Consider the following 27478-nt stretch of genomic DNA (forward strand, 5'->3'; position numbering starts at 1 on the left):
AGACAAAAATGTAAAGAAAAGGACTTAAATAGAAGACATTTTAGTCTTCTCTAGTCATTTAGTCATTTTAGACACATGAGAAAAAAATTTATGATATTTGGATAGGATTTTGGAAAAGTGTACAATTACTATATGTCACTCACTATTTACTTAGGTATAGATCATTCACATTTCTCTAGTTTGTTCTGCTTACATTTGAGGGGTGTTCTAGTCACTCAGGGTCTCTAATTGTAATATATCTATGACCTCTTTTTTTTTTTAATTTTAAAAGTGACTACCAGGAGATATTTTTCTTATAAGTTACACAGTTAGAGACCACCTGCTATGAAAACATTTCCTAGAGAGAGAATTTATCAATGTCTGACTTAATCTTCGTTTATTTTCTGTTAAATAGTAAAAGGCTATCACACAGAATTTTAACTGTATCTACCTATGTTGATCAAATTTTTTATACTAATAAAGATTAATTTTATTAAATATAGATTTATTTTTTTTGTTACACAGAATACTGCTTTCCACGTTTTATAGAGTAAGACAAAGTTGTACAAATAACAAATCTTGAGATTCTCTACTGTATTCAATTGAAATATATTTCCCCTGTAGCTCAAAAAACAGCAACAACAACAACAACAAAACAGTCCTAACTATATCTAGATAGTAGATTTCCAAAGTAGTATAGTACTGTTTCAATTAAATACCTTCCAACATTTCAGAGAAATGGACATGCAGCACTGATACTGCTCCTCATATTAGCTCTGTATGTTGGTGAATGTTTTGATGTTGTACAGCTCAGTTCTGGTATATGATAAGGTTGAGTACTTGTGAGTAAGGATCAAGGAAGAGCCAGCAAAATTGACATCCCAGTGAGTATCTGTTACAGACCACACAGTCAGCATGAAAAGACAGATGAAGCATTCTGCAAGCAACTAGCAGCAGTTGCACAATCACTACACCTCATTTTAGTGGGGGACTTCATTTTACCAGACATTTGCTGAAAATACAATACAGAAGAGAGGAAACAGGAGGTTCCTGGAAAGATAAGTTCCTGACACAGTTGGTAAGAGAGCCTACCAGGGGAAGTGCCCTGCTGTTCATGACTAATGAGAGGTGTGATAGTTGGAAAATCTTTTGAGCATAGCAACCAAAAAATGATAGAGTTCTCTATGTGAAGTCAGGTGGGGGGTCAGCAAAACTGCCACCTTGGACTTCCAGAGAGCAGACTTTGCGCTATTTGGGACACTGACTGGGAGAATCCCTTGGGAAGCAGTCCGGAAGAACAAAGGAGTCAAGGAAGGCTGGACATACCCAAGAAGAGAATGTTAAATGCACAGGAGCAGGCTTGTCCTGATGTGTTGTAAGACAAGCCATCTGGGAAGAAGACTGGCCTAGCTGAACAGGGAGCTTTTGCTGAGATTTGGGGAAAAAAGAACAGTTTACCATTTATAGTAAAGCAGACAGGCAATTTTGTACAAGTATGTTAGTAGGACAGACAGAGACAAAATCTAGCCCAGCTAGAACTTAATCTGGCTGCCATTGCATAAGATAACAACAAGTGTTTTTGGAAATACATTAAAACAAAATGAGAGCCAAGGAGAATCTTCACCCTTTATTAGATACAATAGGGAATATTACTACTAAGGATGAAGAAAAGTCTGAGTTACTCAGCACTTTCATTGCATCTATCTTTAATAGTCAGATAATTTATCCTCATAACTAAGCCTTCTGAGCTGGAAGACAGGGATGAGGAGCAGAATAATCCCCCACACAACTTCTTTAATTCATCAGGAAAAATCTAGAGACCTGCTACTCCACCTATACTATCAAAATTCTATGGATTCAGATGGGATCTACTTGAGGGTACCAAGGGAACTGGCGGAAGTGTTCATCAAGCCACTTTCCAATGTTTACCAGCAGTTCTGGTCAATCACAGAAGTCCTAGATAACTGTAGACTTTCCAAAGGGACATCTGTTGACAAGGAGGCTCAGAAGAAGGATCCAGGAAACTGTAGGCCTTGATATCAGGGAAGGTAATGGAGTGTGATCACACAGCATGTGTGAAAAAAAACAGGGAATCAAGCCTAGTCAGCATGAATTCATGACAGGAAAGTCCTGTTTGACCAACCTCGTCTCCTTCTATGACATCCTCTGTCAAAGGGTAGGAAGGCTCTAGAAAGGGATCTGGACAGGTTGGATCATTGGGCTGAGGCCAGTAGGATTAAGTTCAACAAAACCACGGCCTGCATTGTGCACTTCGGCCACAACAAACCCATGCGATACTATAGGCTTAGGGCAGAATGACTAGAAAGCTGTGTGGAGGAAAAGGATCTGGGGGTGTTGTTTGACAGTTGGCTGAATATGAACCAGCAGTGTGCCAAGGTGGCCAAGAAGGCCAGAGGTATCCTGGTGTCTATCAGCAATAGTGCAGTCAGTGGGACCAGAGAGGTGATTGGCCCTCTTTACTTGGCCCTGATGAGGCCACATTTCAAGTACTGTATTCAGTTTTGGGCCCTCACTACAAAAAGTCATTGAGGTCCAAAGAAAGACAATGAAACTGGTGAAGGGTTTGGAACACAAGTCTCATGAGGAGAGACTGAAGGAACTAGGATTGTTCAGCCTGGAGCAGGGAAGGCACAGGGGAGACCTTATTGTTCTCTACAGCTACCTGAAAGGAGGTTGAAGTGAGATCAGGCAGTGAGCCTCTTCTCCTAGGTGAATGGCAAGAGGATGAGAGGTAGTGGACTTAAGTTGCATCAGAGGTGGCTCAGGTTGAATGTTAAGAAGTATTACTTCCCTGAAGGAGTGGTAGTGCATTGAAACAGGCTGTCCAGACTGGTGATGGAATCACCATACCTGGAGATGTTAAAGAAATGTGTAGGTGTCAGATTTAAGGATGGGATTTTGTGGGAACAGTAGTGATTGATTGAGATTTGGACTAGGTGATCTTAGTTGCCTTTTCCAACCTCAGTGATTCCACATAAAATTTACCTTAATCCCCTTTCTCTTCCAGATACAGATTCTGTAACATTGCAAAATTTATCCAAATCATCACAATAGAAGTGTAATTCATCATGCAGAAATGTACTTATTTAAAAGCAAAATTTCTTTTTCTGATATGGATTGGAGAATTTTGATGTTGTGTTACTTCTTTTTTTTTTTTTTTAATAAATAAATAACAATAGAAATAACCATTACAGTCAGGATAATAATCAGAGAGAAACAGATAATGTTGAAGACCTCCAGAGGAAGATGCTGTCTTTCAGAATTTAGATGCATAGCATTGGGCTGAATTTCTAATTCTCTTGTAACATAAAATGTTAGGATTTTTCCACCAGACAATGAGATTCTAGCTTCATTTCAAATGATCTCACCTGTTGGGAATTCTGTTTCTTGTAAGACAGTCTCACAGTAGAAATGCATTTAACAAGATCTTTGCAAATGTAAAAGTATTAGTTGTATTTTTTAATGAAGAAGAAATTAATTGACGAACATATCACTTTTCAGTAAATCAAAGGAGGACTCCTGAGTTGCATTCAGGGTTGTAGCTCCAGTGACATTTTCCATGAGTTTAAGAAGCTAGCTCTGCACACATTACTGTTCTCTAAGTTTATTTGGGATTTTTCTTCTCTTGACACACATATTTGAGAAGTAATCCATTTTAACATTGATGGCAAATACATATATGTTAGGGTTTTCTACAATGAGGAAGGAATAAGAAAAATGTGTGAGAATGAAAAGAGACTCGGAATCAAGAAGAAAGACTATCACAGAAATGAGCTCAAAACTTATATGTATGAGGAGAGGAATTGCGGAGATTAACATCAATGCCTTACTGTTTCGCAATATTCATTTCTAAAATGCTTTCAGTATTAGTTGCTTTTTTTCCTTTTCCTTATTGAACTGCTTGATCTTTTATTCTGGTACAAAATGGGGAGAGCAAGAACATACTAAACAGGGTATACTGATTATCGGGTTTTGCTTACATTGTCTGTCTGTCTGTCTATCTATCTATCTATCTATCTACCTATCTATCTATCTATCTATTTTCTAGTTTCATTCCTTTTGTATCCGAGGTTTGAAGGTTACATCTCATAAAATATTGTGACTCCAAAACATGGGCCACTCCAATACCTATTTTCTACACATCTGATCCTTCATTATATCCTGTAATGTATTCTAAAATCAGATGTCTGATTTAGAAGCCTAGTCGATTTAGACAGACATCATAATTGTTAGAAAGATATGTAACTTTAGTTCATTCTATAAATGTTTAGAAGGATCAAAGGATACAAATACAGGGACAATTCATCCTTCTAAACATTTATAGAATGAACTAAATTGTCCCTGTATTTGTATCCTTCGATTATTAGGTTCTCAACTGAGGCAACTTGCAGAAAATTCTGAAAATTAAGCGTGATGAAACCAGTCCACAATAATATAGCACAACAACAATACCTGAGTTAATTACCTAAGTTCCCAATATATTTTGTGAAATAAATTGGGCAATCAAGGACACATTGAAGTCTGGTTTAATGTGGCACTGCTGAAATTTCTTATTACTGGCCAGTACAATAATAAAACATTATTGCTATTACAAAGAACATCATTGTTAAGGTCTTACATCAGCAGATTCTTCCATGTGGAATACTTGTGTATTCCTGATTATCAGTCTAGACAATACAAGCCTGGTCTAGCATTAAATAGGGAGGTTGGTGGCCCTGTTTGTGGCAGGGGGATTGGAGATTCATGATCCTTGAGGTCCCTTCCAACCCTGGACATTCTGTGATTCTGTGATTCTGCGAGTTATTAACCGAATCATAGAATCACAGAAAGGTTTAGATAAAAAGGAACCTTAAAAGCCATGTAAATCCTAACTCACTGCAGAAGAGCAGGATTACCTTCTACCAGATGAGGCAGGGCAAGTAACTCTTGACCTTGGTACAGTGAAACTATTTTTTAAATCATGTTTTCTTTTGTAGTGCTTTTGTATTTAGATATGCTACATCAGTGGAGCATACTTAACAGACTACACATATTGCAACTAGTAGCTAAATGGATATAGAAGACCTGTATGTTTCTGGGATGTTACATCAACTTTGTAAGAGACAATATTTTTTTATGCTGTATTTCAGAGACAACTCAGTAAAGAAAAAAAAAAAGAAGCTCCTGCAGAAGCTAGTAATTGTTTATGCATGAAAGATTCTGATCTGAATTGCTCTCTTAATGATATGCAAATAACCTGATTACTAAATCTATTTTTCTTTTATAAGGATTGAGTGTGCAGTTAAGATGAAGTGATTGTCCAACCAATTGTCTAAAATTTTTAACTAAGATCACAACAACTGTGGTTGGCCAAAAACAAATTACAGAGAAAACAAAATACCATGTTTGTTCATGTTGCAATAGCCTTGAACAAAGTCTACCAACATTAAGCAAAAGAAAGATGGATGAAATACTAATGTTTATGACTTGTGAAATTTTTTACTGTTTTGAAAAAATCAAAATTTCCTAAGTTTGGATAGTCTTTCCAAGTATGATTTTAAATATAGTTAGGATATAAAGTACTTTTGGAGTTGAAAGCTATCAGATGCTATTGAACATACATATGCAAATTAAGAAAATCTTACTTGGGGGAAGTAGTCAATATTATAAAATATATCTAATCTATTTGTATGTTAACCTTAAAAAGCTTAATTCAGTTCTATTAAAACATTCTAAGATCACTTATTAAGCATTATAAGATCAGAAAAATCATGAAGCATGGAAAATCCCTGTTCACTTAGTAAATTGGAGTAATTTCATTCATAATTCATTTTAATCCAGTGTGAGGGCCAGAATATGCCTCATTATCTATGTTAGAGTATTTTAACTTTGATTTTTAATATAGTGCAACAGAGAAAGCAAAAATACTCCATGAAACAAACTATTCTTTCTCCCTTCGTCTGCTATAAGACTAATTCAACCAAACTGTTAGATTAGTTCTTTTATCACAGAGAGGCTGCAGTCAAGAAAGATTCTGGTAAATAGAATTATTTTTCCTCCTTCTTTAACTTAAGTGTGTTTCCACTGGGAATAAATAAATAAATAAATAAATAAATAAATAAATAATGCAACAAATAAACAAAGTTGCCTTGTACATGGAGAAAGTATTACATGAAGCATGACCTTGACCTACAGCTCTTGACATCAGCTCAAGAAAATGTGCCAGTTTACTTGCCCAGTTTGTTAAAGTTGGCCTTATTGCTGTTGTAAGGGCATTTACATACACACGCAAATACAAGAGTGCTTATTTCTATGAAGTCCGAGGTAACAAAGTTCTCTTTGTACTTCCCAAATATAATTCTTTCCTCCTTGCATAATTGCTTAGGTGTTTTTGTTTGAAATTCTATTCACATTGACACTTCATGTATGCTTGAAACTTGTTTGAATGATGTCTACATTCATTAGTTTTTCCACAGTAACTATTTCCCTCACAAGGTACACGATCCCAGAGCAAAGAAAAGTTAAGAATTTAAAACTCTGAGGATGTCTTTGTTGGGACCAGTATAATTTTTTTAATGCACATTCCTTTCACTTTCTTAGTTTCTGTAATCCCTAAAGAGAACAGAGTCAAACTTTGTGTTTTAATTAGGATTTTCAGTATTTATGGCCTGAAGCAACAAAAGAAAAAAGAAATTTGAGGGTTGTTGTGGGAAAAAGGAATGGGCCAAGGTTGCATTATTGTGATTTTAATTTACATTTTATAAGAACAGATTTCAAAAGTGAAAATGGTTTTATAAATCACAGCCTAGTATGACTACAAGTAACCAAGAGGATTTTGCATAAAATATTGGTAAGAAACATCTATCAAAGATAATGGATTTGGGCAAGCAGTGTCACTTTGTAAAAGAAAATAGGCTGAAACTATAGCAATTAGGATAATAACTAAAGTTTAAGAATAAAAATTCCACAAATTAATATGTTGCTTTTATAAATGTGAAAGTTATAAATGCTCTATATTGGTGGAAAGGGCTGCAAAAATTAATAGTGACAGTTGAAAAATGATTTTGTGCCAGGCAACCAATTTACAATAATTTTAAATCTGGTATCACTAAAAATACACTTAGATTCACTACAGCAGTAAAATTTCTAAACGCACATCTTTGCACTATTTTACTTTAGAATGGAAAGTTTAATTGGTCAAATGTAAAACATTCAGAGCCACCAGATGAATGAAGCATATTTATTTATTTTTTACTTAATTATGCAGTTTCTTGTTCTGATCTTGAGGGTACTCAATTTATTTCAAGAGGATCGTGATAATAACTTTTGGTAATTTTTCATTGAACATCATGCAAATCTGGTATAACTCTATGTAGTTTAAAGGAACAAGGTCAGGTCCAGCAAAAGCGTCAACTCTATCTTTTTACTGGAACTGCACAGTAAAAATATTCACAAAAAGACAATAAACAATTTAGTGAAAATGAAACTGCAATAAATGTTAAAATAAAAGTAAGGAGGGGGAAAAAAAAAAAAGCAAACCAAACAACAACACCAACAAGAGCAAAATAAAGTTGTAGTAAAAATTTGAAGGAACAAATGTGTTACTGGAAATAAAAAAATCATCACTTGTCTCCCAAAGAGAATATTCTTCCCATTTGAGAGAAGGAGAGAGAGAAAAGGAAGAGTGCAGGTGTAGTGAAGAAATTATGACAATACTCTTTTTTTCTGTTGTTATAATAATTATATTTATTTTGATAAATGAAGATTGGAAAAATCTATCTGAAATTACTTTGGGGGGAAAGCAAAATAAATATTGTGAAAATAGATTTTGACTGGCATTCTTTTCCAGGCTCTATTTTCGAGGTGTTCTGGATACTCTGTAGCCCCATGGAAAGACTACTCTAGAAAGCTCATGAGAGGAGAAAAAGAACTTAGGTAGAGAGACAGCAAGCAAACACCTACTCATGTTTAATTTTTTAAATTAAATAGATGTCTAATTAACAATGTGTCTTTGAAAATTTACTCCAAGTTTTAATAAAATAGACTATATAATGGGTGAATGTATGTAGTAGTTGAAAAGAGAAAGAAATGAACAAAATAAAAATGAGTAAAACGTAGCTACCTAGGGTAAATATATTTGTAAATAGCTCATTACTAGGAAGATTTTTGATTCAAAAAAATCAATATCAATCAGAAAAAAAACCTTTGCAAAAGGTAAATCACACAAGATTTTTATGACTAGGTAGCTGAGTAGCTGATTATGAATTTTAATAATGGAGAACTGGTTTAACAAAAGTCATGAAGTACTATTTTTAATGCTGTATAGATATAAAACTAGCAAATACTTTAAACTGAGATACGTGTCAATCAGACTTAATTGGAGAAATAATGGCCACAAGTTGTGCCAGAGATGATTTAGATTAGACATAAGGAAAAACATTTTTTTAAGAGCGTGGTCAGGCACTTGAATGGCCTGCCCAGGGAGGTGGTGGAGTCACCATCCCTGGCAGTGTTCAAGAGTCGTCTGGATGTGGAGCTATGAGATACGGTTTAGTGGCTTGTGGTAGCAAGGGTTTTGGGAAAATCGTTGGACTGGATGACTTTGTAGGTCCTTTCCAATCTTATGATTCTATGATTCTATGAAATTAAAATCACTCAGCTGCACTGCAGTCAATGGATACTCACAATTTGTTTCAGTTAAACATTTATTTCTATTTATTTCTTGAAACATAGAATTTTTCATTTTCTATTTATTTTCATATACCTATTTAGAAAAAAAATGAACTTTAACTTGGAGTAAAAAAGGAAGTGACAAGAAAGTATCCACAGAGATGAGATATTAGCAGATCACAAACTAAAGGATTCAAAGCTGAAACTGAAATTTCTGTGCCTCACATTTTGTGTAAGTATTTGTAAGCTGCCCTGTACCTTTGAGAACAACTTTAAAAATCTTTAAAAAGTTCTTAATACTTAGACATATGTGGAAAGGGAGAAAGGAAGAAAAGGAAAGAAAAAGAAGAAAAAGGAAGGAAAGAATGAAAGAAGGAAAAAAGGAAAAAATGTAGTGACTGTCTTTATGATGTAAACTAAGTTCAGAATATCTTGCATTTCTGTTCAAATATTGAAATGGGATAAGAAAACCTGAAAACTGTAATTAAGAATTTTGATCTAACTTCCACAGGGGTGAAAGGATCACAAGGAGAAGTTTTATGCTAGTTTTCTCCTATCATAAAAATATGATGATAATAAATGACTCATATTTATTATTATGGGGACTTATTTGTAATCTGTCTGCATATATGCATAAATATGAACTATTATACTTAGTCTGATGGCTTACTTATCTAGCCAGTAAATAAGCTTTTTTTTTTTTTTTTTTTTTTTTGTATGCAAACTCTCAAAGAAAAGATTTCTAGCATTTCTAAGAAGTCGGTCTTATGCATTTACTAAATGTGCCTTTGATAGCTAAGCTATATGATATATGTAATGGATTGTCATATTTTTGCCCTTCAATAATTTGAGTTCAATTACTTTTTCTCTAATTGCTCTATTTTTCAAAGAGATATCATTGTAAAGTGTCATACTGTGTAGGCCTGAGTTAAAAGTCCTGTATAATATTATGTTCAAATTAGGAATTTAGTGATAATATCTCGATTTATATACTCTTTTTCCTTTATATAAGTTCCCCTTCATAAATAATGTCTCCTATCTTATTATGGTGGAAAATGACGTCAGAGGTGGATGCTGGTGGTATAGCAGTAAAGGCTGAACCTTCACACCAGTATTCCATTTTGTTGCTGCTGTGACAGATGGCAGCAGAGGGGCCAGTGTGACACAATGGCATCTGACATGTAAGTGTGTATGAAGCCAAGGTGCAGAACTGAATTTCTTCATGTGGAAAAATAGTACCCACTGACATTCATCAGTGCTTGCTGAATGTTTAAGGAGACCAAACAGTGGATGTGAGCTCAGTGAAGTGGTGAGTGGTGCGTTCCAGCAGTGGTGACAGCGATGTGAAAGGGAAGTCACATTCCAGATGGTGATGCTCAGTTATCACCTCTGCTAGCGTAGATTTTTATGAGTGTGGCATGCACTTGTTGATTACTAGCAAAAATGCATAGGTAATGGTAATGATGATGAAAGATACTGTGTATCTGAGAATTTGTTCAATTGGATAGTGTTATTGCACTCTTTGTATCTGCTACAATTTCCATGGAACTAAATTACTTATGGAGTAACCTACCTATGTCTCCACAAGGTAATTTAGATATCCAAATAATGAATATTTCACACTTCAGAACAAGGATATATACAAAAAATATTAAAATTATTAAAATAATAAAATAGCATCATTATTAAAAAAAAGTACTTATTTTTGAATTTTGTATTGGAAATATAAAATAGAAATAAAAATGTTTAAGAAATACAGTATCTCACAGACTAAAAATAAAATAAATTATACCAAATTCTACTGACAGAGAAGTGAGATTGTTTAGACAAGGGAAATTATTTCTAGAAGAATGTTAGTGTATTCAGAGAAATGAATTAATAAATATTTCTAGTTACTTTGATTTATTGACAAAGATGTAGGCTTAAAAGCATTCATCATCAAATTTCAGAACTGCAGCTGTCCCATTTCTGGAAGCTGAAGAACATTACTTGCCTATCTAAGGAAGTAGTAAGAAAAGGATGGAAGAAATTGTGCTCAAGACTAAAATGTAGGTGTAAATTAAAAAATTTCCATAGTAGATATGAATGGCAGGTAACCTAAGGCTTTAGGAGGTAACTGTGTTTACTAGTTTTCCTTTGTTAGACCACCTGATATCAAGTTCACTAGGAGTTGTGTCATCATTGGCAATTGAGAAGCTCCTGAACTGGGAAGGTTTTTGACCATCACCACTACAACAATACAATTTTTATTTTTCTGCATACAGTTAGATCAAAAAAAGTGAACATCTCTTTGAACTTTTCCATTATGTTTAAAAAATAGTATTACACTTATAAGGTGGTTAGAAAAGAACTCATTAATAGAAGAAGGAATTGGGTTGGGTTTCCTTTTTTTTTTTTTTTTTTTTGAAAAGTCAGTAGTTGTGTATATTTAGCTATTAACATATAAACTACAAGAAAGGGAAATGTTAACTGAGACAGCATATTAAGGTATGTCTTAGCACTAGATATATTGTTAAACTACTAAGCATTTTGGCCATGTTTGAGGAATTTAATATGTGTTTCCATTGCAGCACAAACTTGAGTTAATTCTTTATTTACCCATACTGTGCTTGAAGGAGATTTTTCCTTAGTTTGTGCAGCATTTCACAAGAATTTCGTGCTTTGGGGTTCATAATGATATAAAATGCCATTCTCTCTTACATTGTACCATTTCATAAGTATATTTCACATCTAAAATATAATACTTTTGTATCTATAATATAAAATTAATTACATTAATAAAGCAATAATAACTTTCAAACATTTAAAATAAAATTATAATCTAGATCAAATTTTCCAGGCAGCTAATTAAAGGAATATTAATAAGAAGTGTTAAATTGTATTAATAGCATGTTTGTAATGACACAAAGTTTTCATGCCAAAGCTCTGTAAAAAATAATATACTGAAAATTTAATATGCACTGAGCATCACCTCTGCCCAGCTGAGAGGCTCAGTTTTGCTCTGCCTAAATTGTGCTACGGATTCTTAGAGAAGAGACCAGAGAGGCTCTTATTCATGAGCTTCACTCTCGAGAATTTTGATTTAGATTTTACAGCAGTGTTCATCCTTAAGTTCCTAGTGATTGCTCAGAAACCTCAGGAAATAAGTCCCAGGCCAAAGAACTTCAATGATTCAAAATATTGGAATGTTGAATCAAAGTTCTGGAGGGACTACAGGTTCAATATACAAAATTAGTACATTTCATAAATAAAATATGCCGTTATATGTGTAACTACTAAAAACTATGGTTAAAAGTACTACTTGTTTGCAAAAGCCCCGTCATTATAGCAAATGTATTAACTACTAATATAGCATGTAAAATAGTTGATACCCAAACAAAATGTCTACAGAACATAATAGTACTGCAGCATATTAGTCTCGAGCTGCTAGAGAAAAGATTGGGATGGATTCAACAGAAGACAGATACTGAATTAGATACTATTATTCATTTTGCTGCATTTACTACTGCTTAAAGCTAGCATTTTTGCCATCTTATTCTTAGCAGTTCATTTTTCAGTCCTAGTTCATGTATATAAAAGCACAGAGATGTGTATATCACATTTGCCAGTACAAACAAGTTAAAAATAAATACACATCTACAGAAAAGTGCATAAACAGAGTGTGTGATGGACATTTTCATTAAGACACATTTTCATTTGTCCTACTCTTTGATGTCTAAGATCTATTATGTAAATCTAAACTACTCATTCTAGGCTTTCCTCAGGGTGTCAGAGCAAGTACCTAAAGAAGATTAATTAAGACCCATGTTTTGACTTGAATTGCCTTTCAGAAATATTTCTTCCAGGAATGGATATGGGGGTCCTGGTGGACACCTAAATGAACCTGAGACAACAATGTGCCCTCGCTGCAAAAAAAAAGGTTAATGGCACCCTGATTTGCATCAGGGAAAACATAATCAATAGGTTGAGGGAAGTAATCCTTTCTCTTTACTCAACACTGCTGAGACCACACCTAGAGTACCGTACTCAATTCTGAGCCCCCTATTACAAGAGCGACATACTAGAGAAAGTCCAAAGGTGGCCTGTTCAACTTAGAGAAAGATCAGAGTGGATCTTAATCATATGGCTGAAGGGAGAGTGTAGCAAGGAAAAGGCCAGGCTCTTTTTAGTGGTGCTCAGTACCAGTACAAATTGGGCACAAATTAAAACACATAAGGTTCACTCTAAGCATCAGGAAAAGCTTCTTTACTGCGCAGGTCATTGAGTTCTGGTATGGACTGTCCAGAGAGATTGTGAAGTCTCTCTCCTTGAAGATCTTTGACATCTCTCTGAGCATGGTACTATGCAACTTGCTATAAATATAGCTGACTGAGCAGAACTGTTGAACCAAGTGACCTTCAGAGGTCTCTAACAACCTCATCCATTCTATGTGATTCTGAGATTTTAACTTGTACTGTTATGGCTATGACATTTTCATAAAATCACCAAAGTTGGAAAAGACCTCCAAGATCTAGTCCAATCATTCACCGACCACTATTTCCCCACTAAACCATGTCCCTTAGTACAACAGCTAAACTCTCCTTGAACAACTCCAGCGGTGGTGACTCAACCACCTCTCAGGTCAGCCTGTCCCACTGCCTGATCACTCTTTTGGAGAATTAGTTTTTCCTAATATCCAACCTGAGTGTCCTTTGGGCCAACTTGAAGATATTCCAATGGTGATGTTGTGGTTTTGACGAGGATATAGCTAATTTTCTTCGTAGGTGCTTGTATGATGCTGTTTTGGATTTCTAATGGAATCTGTGGTGATAACATGTTGATGTTTTCAGCTGTTGCAGAACAGAGAATGCAGAGGCATGGATATTTCAGTGTCTTATGTGGCCCTGCCGATGAGGAGCTGGGGTGCACAAGAAGCTGGGAGTGAACACAGCCAGGTGTATCAGAAAAACAAAAAAAACTTTATCTGTGATGTGCCTGGAATTATCTCAAGCATCTTAAGATAAGACTGTCACCATGATAACAGGCTAAGAGCTAAAGACATGGTCAGAGAAAGGAGATCTTTGGTGACAGGACAGCCTTGCTCTGTCCAAAACTCCCATTTTTTATAAACTTGCTGACAGAAAACTGTAAATCTAGTAGGCATAAAAGGATGCCAAAGAAAAGCTCAGGGAGGCTTTGAGACTTTGTTATTTTGAAACTTCTGGATGAGCACTCTCACAGACTGGGGACCTCCTTTTCACTGGACCAACAATGGAACTCAGAGTAGTTATCTCTTTCTCTGCCCATCTCTCCATCTCTCCCTCTTTTTCTCTCTGCCCCTTCCAGCATGTCTTTTTTGTTTTGCTTCCCATCATAAAGTTGTTAAGTAATGCAAGGCTTATTTTGATTTTGTATAAAGTCACACAGATCATCCTCACGGATTAGATAGTTACAATTGTAAGAGTGCCAATACTTTTAAGATACTTGTAGTATAGATATTCTACTTAAAAAATATGATTTTGTTTGGACCATAAGAGTCAGTTACACCTTAATCTAACCAGGGAGATAACCAGGGGTAAATCCCCCCCCACTGTAAAGGCAGAGCAAGTCCGAGACTGCCTCATGAGACTAAATATATACAAGTCTATGGGGCTAGATGGTGTGCATCCCAGGGTTCTGAAGGAACAGGCTGAGGTGGTTGCTGAGCCAATCTCCATCATGTTTGAAAAGTTGTGGCTGTCAGGTTAGGTCCCGGATGACTGGAGGAAGGGTCATGTCACTCCCATTTAAAAGAAGGGAAGCAAAGAGGACCCAGGGAACTACAGGCCTGTGAGTCTCACTTCTGTGCCTGGGAAGATCATGGAACAGATCATCCTGGATGACATGCTTGATCACATGAGGAATGAGCATATGATCTGAGACAGCCAGCATGGGTTCAGCAGGGGAAGGTCATGCCTAACTAATCTGGTGGCCTTCTGTGATGGAGTGACGACATTAATGGACAAGGGAAAGGAGACTGATGTCAATTACCTGGACTTGAGCAAGGCCTTTGACATTGGTCCCCCACCACATCCTTATCTCAAATTGGAGGGATGTGGATTTGATGGGTAGAGTACTCGATGGATAAGAAACTGGTTGAAAAGCCGCAGACAGAGTGGTCATCAATGGTTCTATGTCGAGGTGGAGGTTGGTAACGAGCGGCATTCCCCAGGGGTCTGCCTTGGGACTGGTGCTCATTAACATCTTTATCAATGACATCGACAACAGAATTGAGTGCACCCTCAGCAAGTTTGCTGATGACAACAAGTTGAGTGGTGTGTTTGACATGGTGGAAGGAAGGGATGCCATTCAGAGGGACCTCAACAGGCTAGAAAGGTGGGCCTGGGTGAACCTGATGAGGTTCAACACGACAAAGTGCAGAGTTTTGAACTTGGGCTGGAGGAATCCCAGGCATCCATACAGACTGGAAGGAGCAGTCTTTGTGAGCAGCCCTGCAAAGAAGGACCTGGGGGTCTTGATAGATGAAAAGCTTAACATGAGCCAGCAGAGTGCCTTTGCAGCTTGGATTGCAAATGGTATCCTGGGCTCCATCAGAAGAGGAGTGGCCAGCAGGGACAGGGAGGTGATTGCCCCCCTCTACTCTGCCCTCATGAGGCCCCATCTGGAGTACTGCGTCCAGGTCTGGAGCCCCCAGTACAAGAAAGACAGAGAGCTGTTGGAGAGGGTGCAGAGGAGAGCCATGAAGATGATCAGGGGACTGGAGCACCTCCCCTATGAAGACAGGCTGAGGGAGCTGGGCTTGTTCAGCTTGAAGAAAAGAAGGCTGCAGAGTGACTTCATTGCAGACTTTCAGTACCTAAAGGGTAGACTAAAAAAAAAAAAAAAAGTGAGAGAATATAACTGTGATTTTATACATATATATGCATATGTATGTACACACACTCAAAAGAAGCAATTGCTCACCACCAACTGACCAGTACTCCTCAAGTCCCAGAGCAGCATCCCCTCCTGGCTACTCCCCTCTATTATATTTACATGGTGTCACATGAGGTATGGAATATCCCTTTGGTCAGTTTTGATCAGCTGCCCTGATCAAATTTGCAGGGCAAATTTTCTCGATTTTACCACTTTTATCCTCTATTTCACCTGAGAAAACTTCAGGAGAAGCTGTATGGAGTTAACTACTTGAAATCATTAATCCAGGCTTCTTCTGCAGAGTCTGTCCAGGGGCTATGCCTTCTTCAAGTCCCATTGACAGCTGCCCTGTGGGCTCCTCTGTGGCTGCACATGAAGATCTGCTCTGCGTGGTGCCTGTGGGTTGCAGGAGGATGGCCTGCTCCTCCATGGGCCTCTCCCGGACTGTAGGGAGTAGCTGCTTCAACATGGAGCAACTCCTGCAGTGACCTTGGAGGTTGCAGGGACATTTCTTACTCCTCTCTCCCAGCTGCTATTGCATACCAATATTCCCTTCCTTAAACCTGTTCTCCCAGAGCACACCTACTGTTGCTCACGGCTCACCTCTGGATGCAGTGGGTCTCTTTTGGAGCAGCTGGAGCTGGTTCTGCTCTGACATGTGTCAATTGCTTGGATGTTCTCACAGCAGTCACCCCTTAAGCCCCTCTGAAGCCAAAAGTTTGCCATGTAAACACAATACAGATGATTGATAATCTCCTTACTGTACTAGATCTTTACCAGCAGCATAGAGTTTTGAGGAAAATGATTAACATTAATATAAGAAGTTGTTTATTTCCCTCTACATATATACTTGCATAGTATTTACAGTGAGTAAATTATACATTAAAATCTCATTTTTTAAAAATTTGTATTTTAACATAATATGGCTTAAATGTATCTCCCTTATCCTAACCGTAAAACTGTTTTTATTTAAAAACAAAAAAGCCTGTAAATCTTAAATTATTATATAATGCACAAATATCAGCCTACTATACAATCTAAGAAAAAGCTGTAGAGCAGAAATTAGCCTTTAAATAAAGTTTAAAGGCCTATGGAGAACACTCATCTTGAGCATAAAAGGTAGCTTTTGTTCTATAATTGAGCTCATAATGTTTTTCCTGCTAGATCTTATTAACCTATATCTGCATATAGGTTACTGCATATGCACAACAATGCACAGTAAATTTTAACCACTTTAGTCTATGTAAAATCTTGCAGTTATAATCTCCAAAACATGTGAAGGTATTTTATAATGTTAATTAAGGGTCATGGAGTATTGTTGCCTATGTAGTGTGACTGGGGTTGTAGAATGTAATTTTGCTCCAGCTTTAGTTTGTACTCTATTAACTATACCTAAGTGTCTTGCTTATCTTCTTTGTTTAGTAGATCATTTGACACTCATTAATCTTATGTTATGGAGAAAATGCATAAAACTGTGCGTTTATAATCCAAAAGGGCTTTCCTTCCTTCCTTCCTTCCTTCCTTCCTTCCTTCCTTCCTTCCTTCCTTCCTTCCTTCCTTCCTTCCTTCCTTCCTTCCTTCCTTCCTTCCTTCCTTCCTTCCTTCCTTCCTTCCTTCCTCCTCCCTCCCTCCCTCCCTCCCTCCCTCCCTCCCTCCCTCCCTCCCTCCCTTCTTTTGCTTCTGTGTTTGAAGGAGGAATTAAAACTGTGTTAATGTAAAGTAAGATAATGGTAATATAGAACCTTTCTCAGATATCTACAATGGACTAAATTACCCCTGAATTATGGTTTCTGTTTTCAGTATTTTCAAAACTTACAGTTGTATCTGCACAGGTTTGCATAGCAATCTGGAATGTGAGAGGATTGTGCGGGGAAGGGAAGGCCCGGCTGGGGCGGTGAGGGCAAGGCTGTGCCAGGGTGCTGGGCTGCGGTGGCTGACGGCAGCTGTTGTTCGTAGTTTTGGAGCGTAAGAATCAATTCAAAAACTAAGGGTATTCTCTCTTGTTCCCGGTATCTGTCATTAGCTGACAGTAGTGTACCTGCATATCTGTCTGGTGCTGTTGCTATGAGTCTCTGCCATATCTCAGGCGTCATCCTCACTCTCTCAGGATCGCGTTCTTGTCGTGGGTGGTTAGGAACAAAGTTAGGGTCAAACAGCATTTCCACCACAGCCATTTCCCTCAAATACTGGATACCCTTTTCAACTGTATCCCATCTCTTCATCACAGGCTTCAAGCCGTCTTTGAAGCGATACCTTTCTTTCACGGCTATTAGCACTCGTTCCCAAAGGGAGGCAGACTCATCCAAACATCGACCAATTCCTCGGTCAATAGCTGGGTCTCTGGCAATGGCTCCTAGTTGGCGAGCTTCATTACCATCTAGAAACAAGCTATTGGCCCCGCGGTCCCAACAACGAACCAACCAGGAAACAATAGTTTCATTCGGGCCCCGTGTGAACTCCTTTCTTGAACCTTGGATTTCAGTCATCTTCAGGGGCCGACAAGTAGTAATAAGGATGTCCTCATCATCAGTCTCTTCTGCATGTCTCTTAGTTTTTCCTTTTGCTTTTCGCGATGGTGGTGGTTCTGAGGAGGGCCCCTCACCTGGATCTTCCTCCTCCTCCTCCTCCTCCGCTTCTTCTTTTTTCCGTTCTAGATGCGTGGACACTCGTTTCCATTTCTTGCCTTCCACAGGAGCAACTGATATTGTTACTGGTGTCTCTTGTAACTGATCAGATTTGACTTGGAGATTCTCCACTTTGGCTTGAACCTCAGCTCGGAAACTCTCTCTCTCCAGAATAGTATTATATAGGGCGCGGTAAGCACAAGCCAAACTCCAAATAAGTTGTACCTCCTTAGAGTTATGTAAGCCGCGCTGTCGCTGACTCAAATACTGACTTAGTTTCTCAGGATCCCACAGATGTTCAAGTGTAAAATCCCATGACACTGCGGGTCCCCTTGCTTTTAAGATCTTTCCTAAACCTCTCCATATTCCCTGCCAGTCAGCACTCTCTGGTTCTGGAGGAGACTCCTTCCCTTTGTAAAGGAATATAATCACAATCCAGGAAAACAATAGCGCGCCCATGAGTATTAATTCGAAATTCGAAAACCGTCTGACAAACCGATAAGGAAGCCTGGAGACTGGTCTGAACATTGTGCTGTTTGTAAAATTAGCCATTCCATCTGGGATGTGAATGTCAAAATTCAGACCATACCACATTGCATACAGGTACCATGCAGGTGTCTCCGTCAATGCCCTTAAGTAGTTATATATGAACATAATTCCACAACAAGTAATTATGGCCTTGATAATTTGCCAATAGGTGGAGAGTAACATGACGGCTTGTAAGCCTTTACTCAACACCCCCACAATGAAAAGTGGGTTCATTGCTGATGTCTATTAAAACAGGGGTTAATGAATTGAAACTGACAAGAGGAAGGAGGAAAAAGGAAAAAAAAAAGAAAAAGGCACTACCCAGACTGAGCAGTGCTAAAAGTTTACAAATATCCCAGAACACTGGCAGCACGCCTAGTCTTTCAAGGTCAAGTTTTCCAGCACAGAAACCTAAACTACTGATAATGCTCCCTAACGAAGCTCTCTAAGAGCAGAGAGAGAGATTCGTTCTAAAAGCTAAGAAACAGAGCTATGCCCTCATTCTCCACCAAAAATCTGTCACGGAGTTAACGAGATCAATCTACACCCGTGACAGGGGGGCGGTAGGCCCCTGCCCTCCCCTCCCCAGCCCACAAAATGGGAAGGAAGGGAGGAAAACAAAAAAAACAGCGGCAAAGATCTATGGAGGAAAACTTATTTTACTAATTATGATATTGGAATGCAAGATAACACAATATAATACAATCTGATTGAAATTGAGACTAATAAATCAAATAAAACAGGAGAGAGAGAGAGTTCCCGACACCGATTCAAACCTGAAAAGCTTGGAACGGCCAGGAAAGCACCCTCCAGCACCCACTGCCAGGCAGTAAGAGACCGCCCACCCGGAAGGGACAGATCCCATGACTTCTGTAATGTATAGGGATAGGTGCCTGGAATTGGAGCATTAACACTTTAACTCCCAGTACACTACATGATGTTTTGATGCGGAATACTGAGAACCAGAAGCAAAACAAAAAATATAAAACCATGACAAGGATTTAAACCATTTCATAAAGAAGCTGCATTTTTTTCCCCTAAAGACTTGCAAGGGAAGAACTAGAAAAATCAGGCAGAAATTGATGTCAGATTTACTGTTGCTGTTCATTCTGCTGCATCATTTCCAGAGGCAAAAGACGTATGAAATGATAGTACGTCAGAGTGGTATTCAAGGGTGCAACAGGTAATGCAACCATGGATTTGCAGTTTCTTTACACTCTTCTTATTCTAAAGTTCATGAAATTCATTTAGATGTCACATTGTCACATTAAAAGTCACTGTTCGTCTGAAGAATTTGTTTTAAGGTTCCCAACAGTAAAAAGAAATGAAAGATCTTTTTATAAATGTTCAATAGCAATCCTAAATAACAATAAAACAGATCTAAATCAACCTTTTTTTTTTTTTTTTTTTTTTTTTTTTTTTTTTTTCCCCCCAGTTCTCTGACACCTGTTAAACATACAAAGATCTGAAGCAAAATGAAGATGTGCTTCTCTAAGGCTTCCTCTCAGAAGTTCCAAGAACTTCCAGTGTCAGAAACATAAATGAGCATAAGAAGGCTACAAAAGACACTGGTATCCCTTGTTTAAGGAAAAAAAAAAAAAAAAAAAAAAAAGTACTTGCTTTCTTCAAAGAATCACTAACTTGACATAGTCTTTCTGCAAAGGCCAATGAAATACTGACCCATCAAAACAAACTGGGCAGACAGAGCTCTTTTTGCCTTTAGGTGGCTGCTAGTTGGGCTCTAAATCTTTTTTCCTGCTAAAAAATGGAATTGATCTGATGAATGGGTAGGAGGTAGTTTTTTCCATCCCTCCCCCCAAAAAAATAATTGACCTTAGTATTTTGATGAACTGGCCTTGACTATTTCCTCTTCCTTCATCTTGTAATTCTTCTTATTGTTCTAACTCCAGTTTAAAGGAAAAATATACTGATAAAATCCAACATTATGTTTTTGATGAAAACATCCAAATCAGCAAACAACAGTTACATATTTTATATAAGTTATAAAATTAATCCTTTATATTTTGGAGGCATCAAAAATAGGCTGTCAAAAGTGTTAATATTTGGTCAGCAATACCAAAACAAAACAAAACAAAATGTTTCTAAATGTTATGTCCATTTTTAAAACAATAAATGAAGATTGATGATACGTAAATCACATTTAAGTGTATGTAGACATTTCAATAGAATTTGCAATAGAATAAAATTCTCTTCCAAATAAAAGAAAACAAGACAAAGAGCAGTTACACTGATAGCTAGGCAAATTAAAAGCAACAGACATGTATTTTTAAGTTTTTAATGTAGAAGATATCTAATGTAGGAATTTAAGCTTACGGAGTGATCCTTTTAAAGTAGAAATAATCTATATTTTGTGAAACAAAAGAACTAAGTGCAGATTGATTCATGAATGAAATATGCTTCACTGCTAAAACCATTCTGAGAAAAGCATATTGACAGTTGAATAATAGTACATTTAGAGAAAGCAAGTCAAGACCCACATTTCATATTCTGCTCTCTGCTTTGCTAATACTCAGTGACTACAATTAACAAATATCAAAGGATATTTACTATATATAAATTATTTCAAAGCTGAGATAGTTTTCCTAGAATTGGGTGGAAATCTAGATACATGGCAGTTGTCTTCCTCTTTGTTCACAAACAAGAATGCACTGAGAAACCTTGGATGAAAGGTACAAAACTCTTACTCTTAATGTAACTCTTAACTGTGGGTTCACATTCATTAGATCCAATTTTAGTTATTTATCTACACATCCCTGTGCAGGAAAGTATTCAAATTCCAAGTAATCTATTGTTTTTTTTCAGTAGTTTGCAGAAGAATTAGGGAGACAGAACTTCTAATTATAGGCCCTGGAGTTACTGGTAAGGAGTAATTCAGGCTATGTGGATTATTATGTTTCCATGTGATATCTCATAATGTCTAGTGTAAATGTTTCAGGTCAACATAGAAGTTAACATAAAGCTGGGTTTTGGAAAATGTAGCATGTTGGAAACAGAAGTTCTATACATAGCATAGAATTTCCAGTTTCCTCCCATTAAAACTGGCCTCTTAAATTAATAGTTAATCTACTAAAGTTCTAATATTTTTTATATATGTATATATATTTTTTAATTTAAATGGAGTAAACAGTACAAAATAGCAAATCACTGTCATATATAACTTGCTTGCTAGGATGATGTAGTTTAGGTACTTGGTTTTACATTTGCAATTTTCCTATCCCATGATAAGTCATTTATGCTTCATCACTTGACAAATGTAATTATGTAAAGATCAGCTAATCCACATAGTTTAAGATTAGGCAGGAATGTACTCTTGAGACATTTTTCTGCTATGTTTTTCTGTCACTTGTCACTTCAAAAAAAAATAATAATCAGGATTTTCTTGTTATTGGCAAGAAGAGTTAATGTTTAGTTATTTCTTTATATCCAAACATATGATTTATTTTATTTTATTTATTTGCGTATTTATTTTTTTTATTCTGAATTGAAAACCTGATTTATGGCCTGTTCTCATTCTAGTGTATGGCCAGATGCTGGCATTTAAGTGAAGCTATCAACTGGTAATCTAGCTGGTATAAACATTCTGTAAGGTGAGGTTTCTCATAATCTCCCTTAAATCTCTATTGCTCTGAATTGCCTTCTGAGACTGTCCTAGGATTATAAATCATCTCAATCTAGTGTATCAATTTAAATCCATAAGTGAGACAGCATGAGTTCAGATGATTGCTCACGCAGTACTCTTTTTTTTTTTAATGTAAGTACAATATAAAGTAAAATAATACAACCAGTGTTTTTCCTTGACTATTTTATATTTTATACATAAACTAAGAAAAAAAAAAAAAAAGCTGTAGATAATGATATATCATATATCCACTGGAGACTATTATTGTCAGCATAATTATTTTCATTTACACTGATACAAAAACTTCCAGTGTTTGGAGTGAAACAAAAAGCAGAAGAAAAAAATGTAATCCTGTGTATGCAAAATACATAGTAATAACGTTGTCCTCAAAATGTTGTGGTTTGTTATGAAAGTACTAAGATCTATCAGTACTTTATGTTGATTTTTTTTCTTCATAAAAATCAACATCAGCCCACATCTTCCAAATATTTTCTGAACACTCCATATTTTCACAGTGCAGATGGCACAAAGAAAATTGTGTTTGGATGTCCTCTTGCCATTCTTTACTTTGGTAATCTAGACGTATATGATGCTTCCCATGATTATCTTTATGTCTCATTTATTTGGAATAACTAGGCATATTCATATTTACAAGTTCAAATTAGTACTCATTATACAGTGTGGTTTAACCCAGCAGGCAGCTAAGCACCACACAGCCATTCACTCACTCTCCACACGGTGAGATAGAGGAGAGAATTAGATACAGGTAGAAACTCACGAGTTGAGATTAAGACAATAAATCAGAAAAAAAAAAAAAAAAAAAAAAAAGGAAGATAGAAATATATATATGTACATACACAGATAACAAGTAATGCACAGTTCGATTGCTCATCATTTGCTGATTAATGCCCAACCAAACTCTGAGCAGTTCCTGCTCCCAGCCAACTCCAACAGTTTTATTACTGAGAATGATGCCATATGATACAGGGTATGCCTTCAGTCAGTTTGGGTCAGCTGTGCTGGTTCAATCTCTACCTAGCATTTTGTGCAGGGCAGTTTGAGAAGCTGATATATTCTTGACTTAATCTAAGCACTGCTCAGCAACAACTAAAATGTTGGAATTTCAGCAACATTATTTTTCTCCTAAATCCAAAACAGCAACATAACAGTCACTAAGAAGGTAATTATATAACAATTAAAGCCAATACTTTTTCACAGTGCAAGGAAATAAATTGCATAGGTCAAAATCTCTTGGTGAAAAGCCATCACATATAAGAAACTGATTTGCTTCAACAAAATATCTTTATTAAAACAATCCACTTGAATGTTCTTCACATATCTAAAATGGTTATCTGTACTTAAATGGTTTATTTCTACTTAATTCTACTGTCACTTTCCTTTCTAAGCGAAGACATATTCAGAAGTCTTCACATCTCTGAAATTGTTACTTCTGATGTTCTTGTAAATCAAATGGATAGAATAAAAACAATAAAGGATAAAATAAATGAAAAGTTTTTAGTGTACTTAAAGCCAAAATTATCATAAAAATTTTAAATTGCTACTTAGATAACAATATAAAAAAGTATAAATAAAAATGTTTATATAAGCCTATGTAAACCTATTTAGGAAAATAAATCACCAGCAAATTGCAGCACCATGAAATTAGTTGTACTATTTTCCTTTTTGAAAAGTGTTGGTACAAGAGAATTAATGTTCAAAAGAAACCGGCATATGTACAGCTAAATGGTCTCAGAATTTCATTCACTGGACTTCATACACATTAGAAAAATACCCGACATCCATTATATCTGTTACTCAGAGGAAATTATACATCAGTCTTCACTGAATAGAATCTTCTCCTTCTAACATGTTTTTAATAATAGTGAGATTTTCAGAAATAAAATGCATAGCAAGTAGTCAGACTGATTTTTTTTTTCTTTTAAATAATCCATACCAAAGAATTATAGCTCTACATTGTTATTTGCAGTATGGGAAAAATTGAACACTGATTACTGATTAATATTTTTCAAATTTCATTTAACTTCATATTAAAGAGTCCTATCATCCACACTTTCCACACAGACATAACTTCCATTATAGGAAATTTATGCTACATGATAACTTCTTACGAAAGGTAATTTTTCAGGAAATCTTGCCTTTTTTCTTCATTAAATGCATTGAGATTTCAAAATAAATAAACTTTGAAAATTAACCCATGTTTTGTTTGCTTGTTTGTTTTTTAAGTGATGCACCTTTTTAAATTCATGGGCTATTGGTCTTTCTGCTTTTTTAAGTTTGTTTATGCAATTCCTCTGAAAGTCAGAGGGATGTGAAGAGGTGAAACTAAGAATGGGACAACATGGTAAGATGTAGATAATACTCCTGACTATTGTCTGCTACAACTACTCTCACACCAAATGGAAACAAACAAAACATCCCACCCAAAATCAAATAAAAACAATGGTAAGTCCAGGACATTTTTATGATATTGATATAATATTTTGTCCTTTTATAAAATCCATTGATTAATTTATTCATATGATATTGTTTCTTTCCCTTGAAGGGTTAAAAGAAATAAAAGGTTGAGGTATGTCTAGTAATTCTTTTGAATTTTAATTTGTGTTAAGATTTTTAACTTTTTTTTTTTTTTTTTAAGAAAGCATATAGAAAATAGTTAGCAAGTGGAATCAACTGTAATTACTGTTTTCCAAAGACAAGTCACTGTAGTGTGAGTCTTAGCTTCTAAGTACATTCCCAATATAATATTTAACATTCTATCAAGCACCTGTTTTATAAAACATGTAGAAGCTGTAAAATAAGAACTTCTATGGTTGCATGAACAAGACAAGTGATTAGATAGAACTTGCACTGTTCCTGTTTCCAAGAATGTAGGGCAAATTGTAACATTTTGCTGCTCTCTTGCGTTTGTATTCATTTTTTATTGTTCTGCATCTGCTTTTTTAATTTAAGCATAATATATATATACAACAAAATAGAAAAGTACCCAAGGAGGAAGAAAGAGATGCAAATAGGTTATTTTCATGTGTGATGTACAGCAAAGAGAAGCATAATTCAGTAATGTAGCAGTTTCTCTGATGTTACAGACCCTGCTGATAAACTGAACAGAACTATTTCTTTTATGGTTTGATTAGTAAAACAGGAAGGGCAAGAATAGTGCATAAGAGAGGAGGAGATGACAGTTCTGCTTTATTCGCAGGAAAAGAATGTAGAGAGTAACAGCACATCCTGCACAAAGCAGGATTCATCTCTCACTGAATTGTGGCTTCTTTTGAGAGAGAAAGAAATATAGTGAATCTGTTACAAAAGCTGTTTGAGAACAGCCTGCAGTAATGTGACCCAAGGAAGAAAAAAAATGAAATTGATTTTTAGCAGATGGAAGATGGAGGTTCCCAGAATTATATTTAGTCATGAGAAACCATAATTATTAATTAAGTGTTGAAGCAGAAGAAAAATCATGAAAAAATTGTCAAAGGATGTATCTACGTAAATGGATACAACATATATTTATAACTAGCTAAAAATTAGATCTGAAGATAGAACACACACACAAAAAACTAATTTATATACAGAGCAAAATATATATTTCAGATTAGTTACTATTTTTTTCTTTATTAAAATGGGAATTAGAATTATGAAAGTTAAAAATCTTAAAATTAAATGCTGAACATTTTAATATTCACACGATGGTACTTATACAAAAAAAAAAAAAAAAAAAAATACAACATACACTGTTGCTTTCTAAATTTGCATGCAGTGTTTATGGGCCACACATTCAGGTACCAATAGAAGAATAAGAGTTTTTGGAAAAAGCTTTCATAATCTTAATATTTTTGCCATAGTCATCAATTTTTTGCAATGGATGATAGAATCAGTTTCTTGGAAGATAGATGAATTTTTGAGTTTAGTTTATTCTTTAAATAATTAATTCAGAAATTAAAAATCAGTAATTTTTATCCTAATCATAGGATTCTGTGGTATCCAAAATTACAAAAAAATTTGCACAAAAATGTATCAGGAGACAAAATCATGTACAGGGTATTTGATGTTTGTTTATACAGTTTATCTTAGAAACCCTATTATAACTTTTTTAATGGTAGTTTTCTAGTATTTAGTGTGCTGTTGTTTTTCTCTTTAAGGATCATATCTTGTGAAACACTGAAATATCTACTATGTTGTGTTTTGCCTCAGTGCATAAAATACTAGGGAAAAAACAAACAAAGCAACAACAACAACAACAACATAAACGTGTCAAGATTATAACTTCTTTTTTCATAGAACGTTTTTTTCCCCAACTAATAGAGTGTTAATTTGCATTGAGATTTTGCCTTTTCATAAACAACATACTCATTTCAGAAATACGTTGATTTTTTAAAGTACTTTCATAAGTTCAAACAATGTATTAGTTAGTGATAATACATACAAAGTGAGTCCTACTGTCAAAGTAGTATCTGCTTGAAATAAATTAATAACCACGTGTAAAATATCATGAGGTATCTGCATCAACAATGATGCACAGACATATGCCTGTGCTCATATCTAAGCATACATTAGCTGTTTATTTTCAAACATTGCCTATTCATCTCAAAAGGCAAAGGAAGAGCCAATCAAAGGCCAAGTCTGAGCTTCTGTTCAATTTTAACTGTCTCTGGAACTGCCTGGTTTGTTTTAGTTCTCTCATATAGACTGTGTTCATTTGGAGTGATTTTTCTTCTGCTTGTTTCTTTTGTGTGTTTGTTTTTGTTTTGAAATGCTTCTTCTCGTTTGTGCCTTTCATTTGCTTTTCAGGCTGTGAAATGCTTGCAGTCCCTAAATTGCTGTCAGTTTAAAACCTTCAGAGGATCATAGTCAGAAAAACATGATCCCAATTTGATAAATATTGAGAAGAATCATGGTTTTATTATAGATAATTAAACTTACCACTGAAGCATGATTTTGTTCAGATTATAGTACTAGAAGAACAGTCAGGGCATGGAATTTCTGCATTTTCATGCTAAATAAAGAAGAGATTCCTAGAAAAGGGGTTCTCTTTTAGTCTTAGAAGTTTTTTTCACAAGGAGTGGGAACTGAAATGTGTCAGTGGTCTCAGTGTCTCTCTTTCCTGTGAATTATAGGGAAAGGATTT

At 35.8% G+C, this 27478-nt stretch overlaps 1 protein-coding gene across 3 annotated transcripts; it reads right to left on the minus strand.

The window, feature by feature from the left end:
• Positions 1-8666: 8666 nt before the first annotated feature.
• On the minus strand, positions 8667-19562 carry LOC146545640 (uncharacterized). Of its 3 annotated transcripts, XR_014880839.1 has the most exons (3): positions 17360-19562; positions 16147-16248; positions 8667-15496 (listed from the first exon to the last, which is right to left on the minus strand). XR_014880839.1 is itself a non-coding variant. In XM_085215532.1 (2 exons), the coding sequence occupies exons 1-2, from the start codon at positions 18927-18929 to the stop codon at positions 15465-15467; spliced, it is 1380 nt and encodes a 459-aa protein (XP_085071658.1). In that variant the 5' UTR covers positions 18930-19562; the 3' UTR covers positions 8667-15464. The 3 variants fall into 3 exon arrangements, 2 of the variants coding, with proteins under 2 accessions (XP_085071658.1, XP_085071657.1); XM_085215532.1 differs by lacking the exon at positions 16147-16248 and having other exon boundaries at positions 17582-19562; XM_085215531.1 differs by lacking the exon at positions 16147-16248.
• Positions 19563-27478: the final 7916 nt, after the last annotated feature.

Source organism: Meleagris gallopavo, chromosome 1 (assembly GCF_905368555.1).
Source record: "Meleagris gallopavo chromosome 1, MGAL_WU_HG_1.1, whole genome shotgun sequence".
Taxonomy (NCBI): Eukaryota; Metazoa; Chordata; class Aves; order Galliformes; family Phasianidae; genus Meleagris; species Meleagris gallopavo.

Excerpts from the sequence above, each read along its gene's own strand:
- LOC146545640 (XM_085215531.1), bottom strand. The coding sequence starts at position 18,929 with ATGAACCCACTTTTCATTGTGGGGGTGTTGAGTAAAGGCTTACAAGCC. Across the intron at positions 15,497-17,359 it reads AAACCTGTGCAGATACAACT|TCTACCCTTTAGGTACTGAA; the intron begins GTAAGTTTTGAA and ends TTTTTTTTTTAG.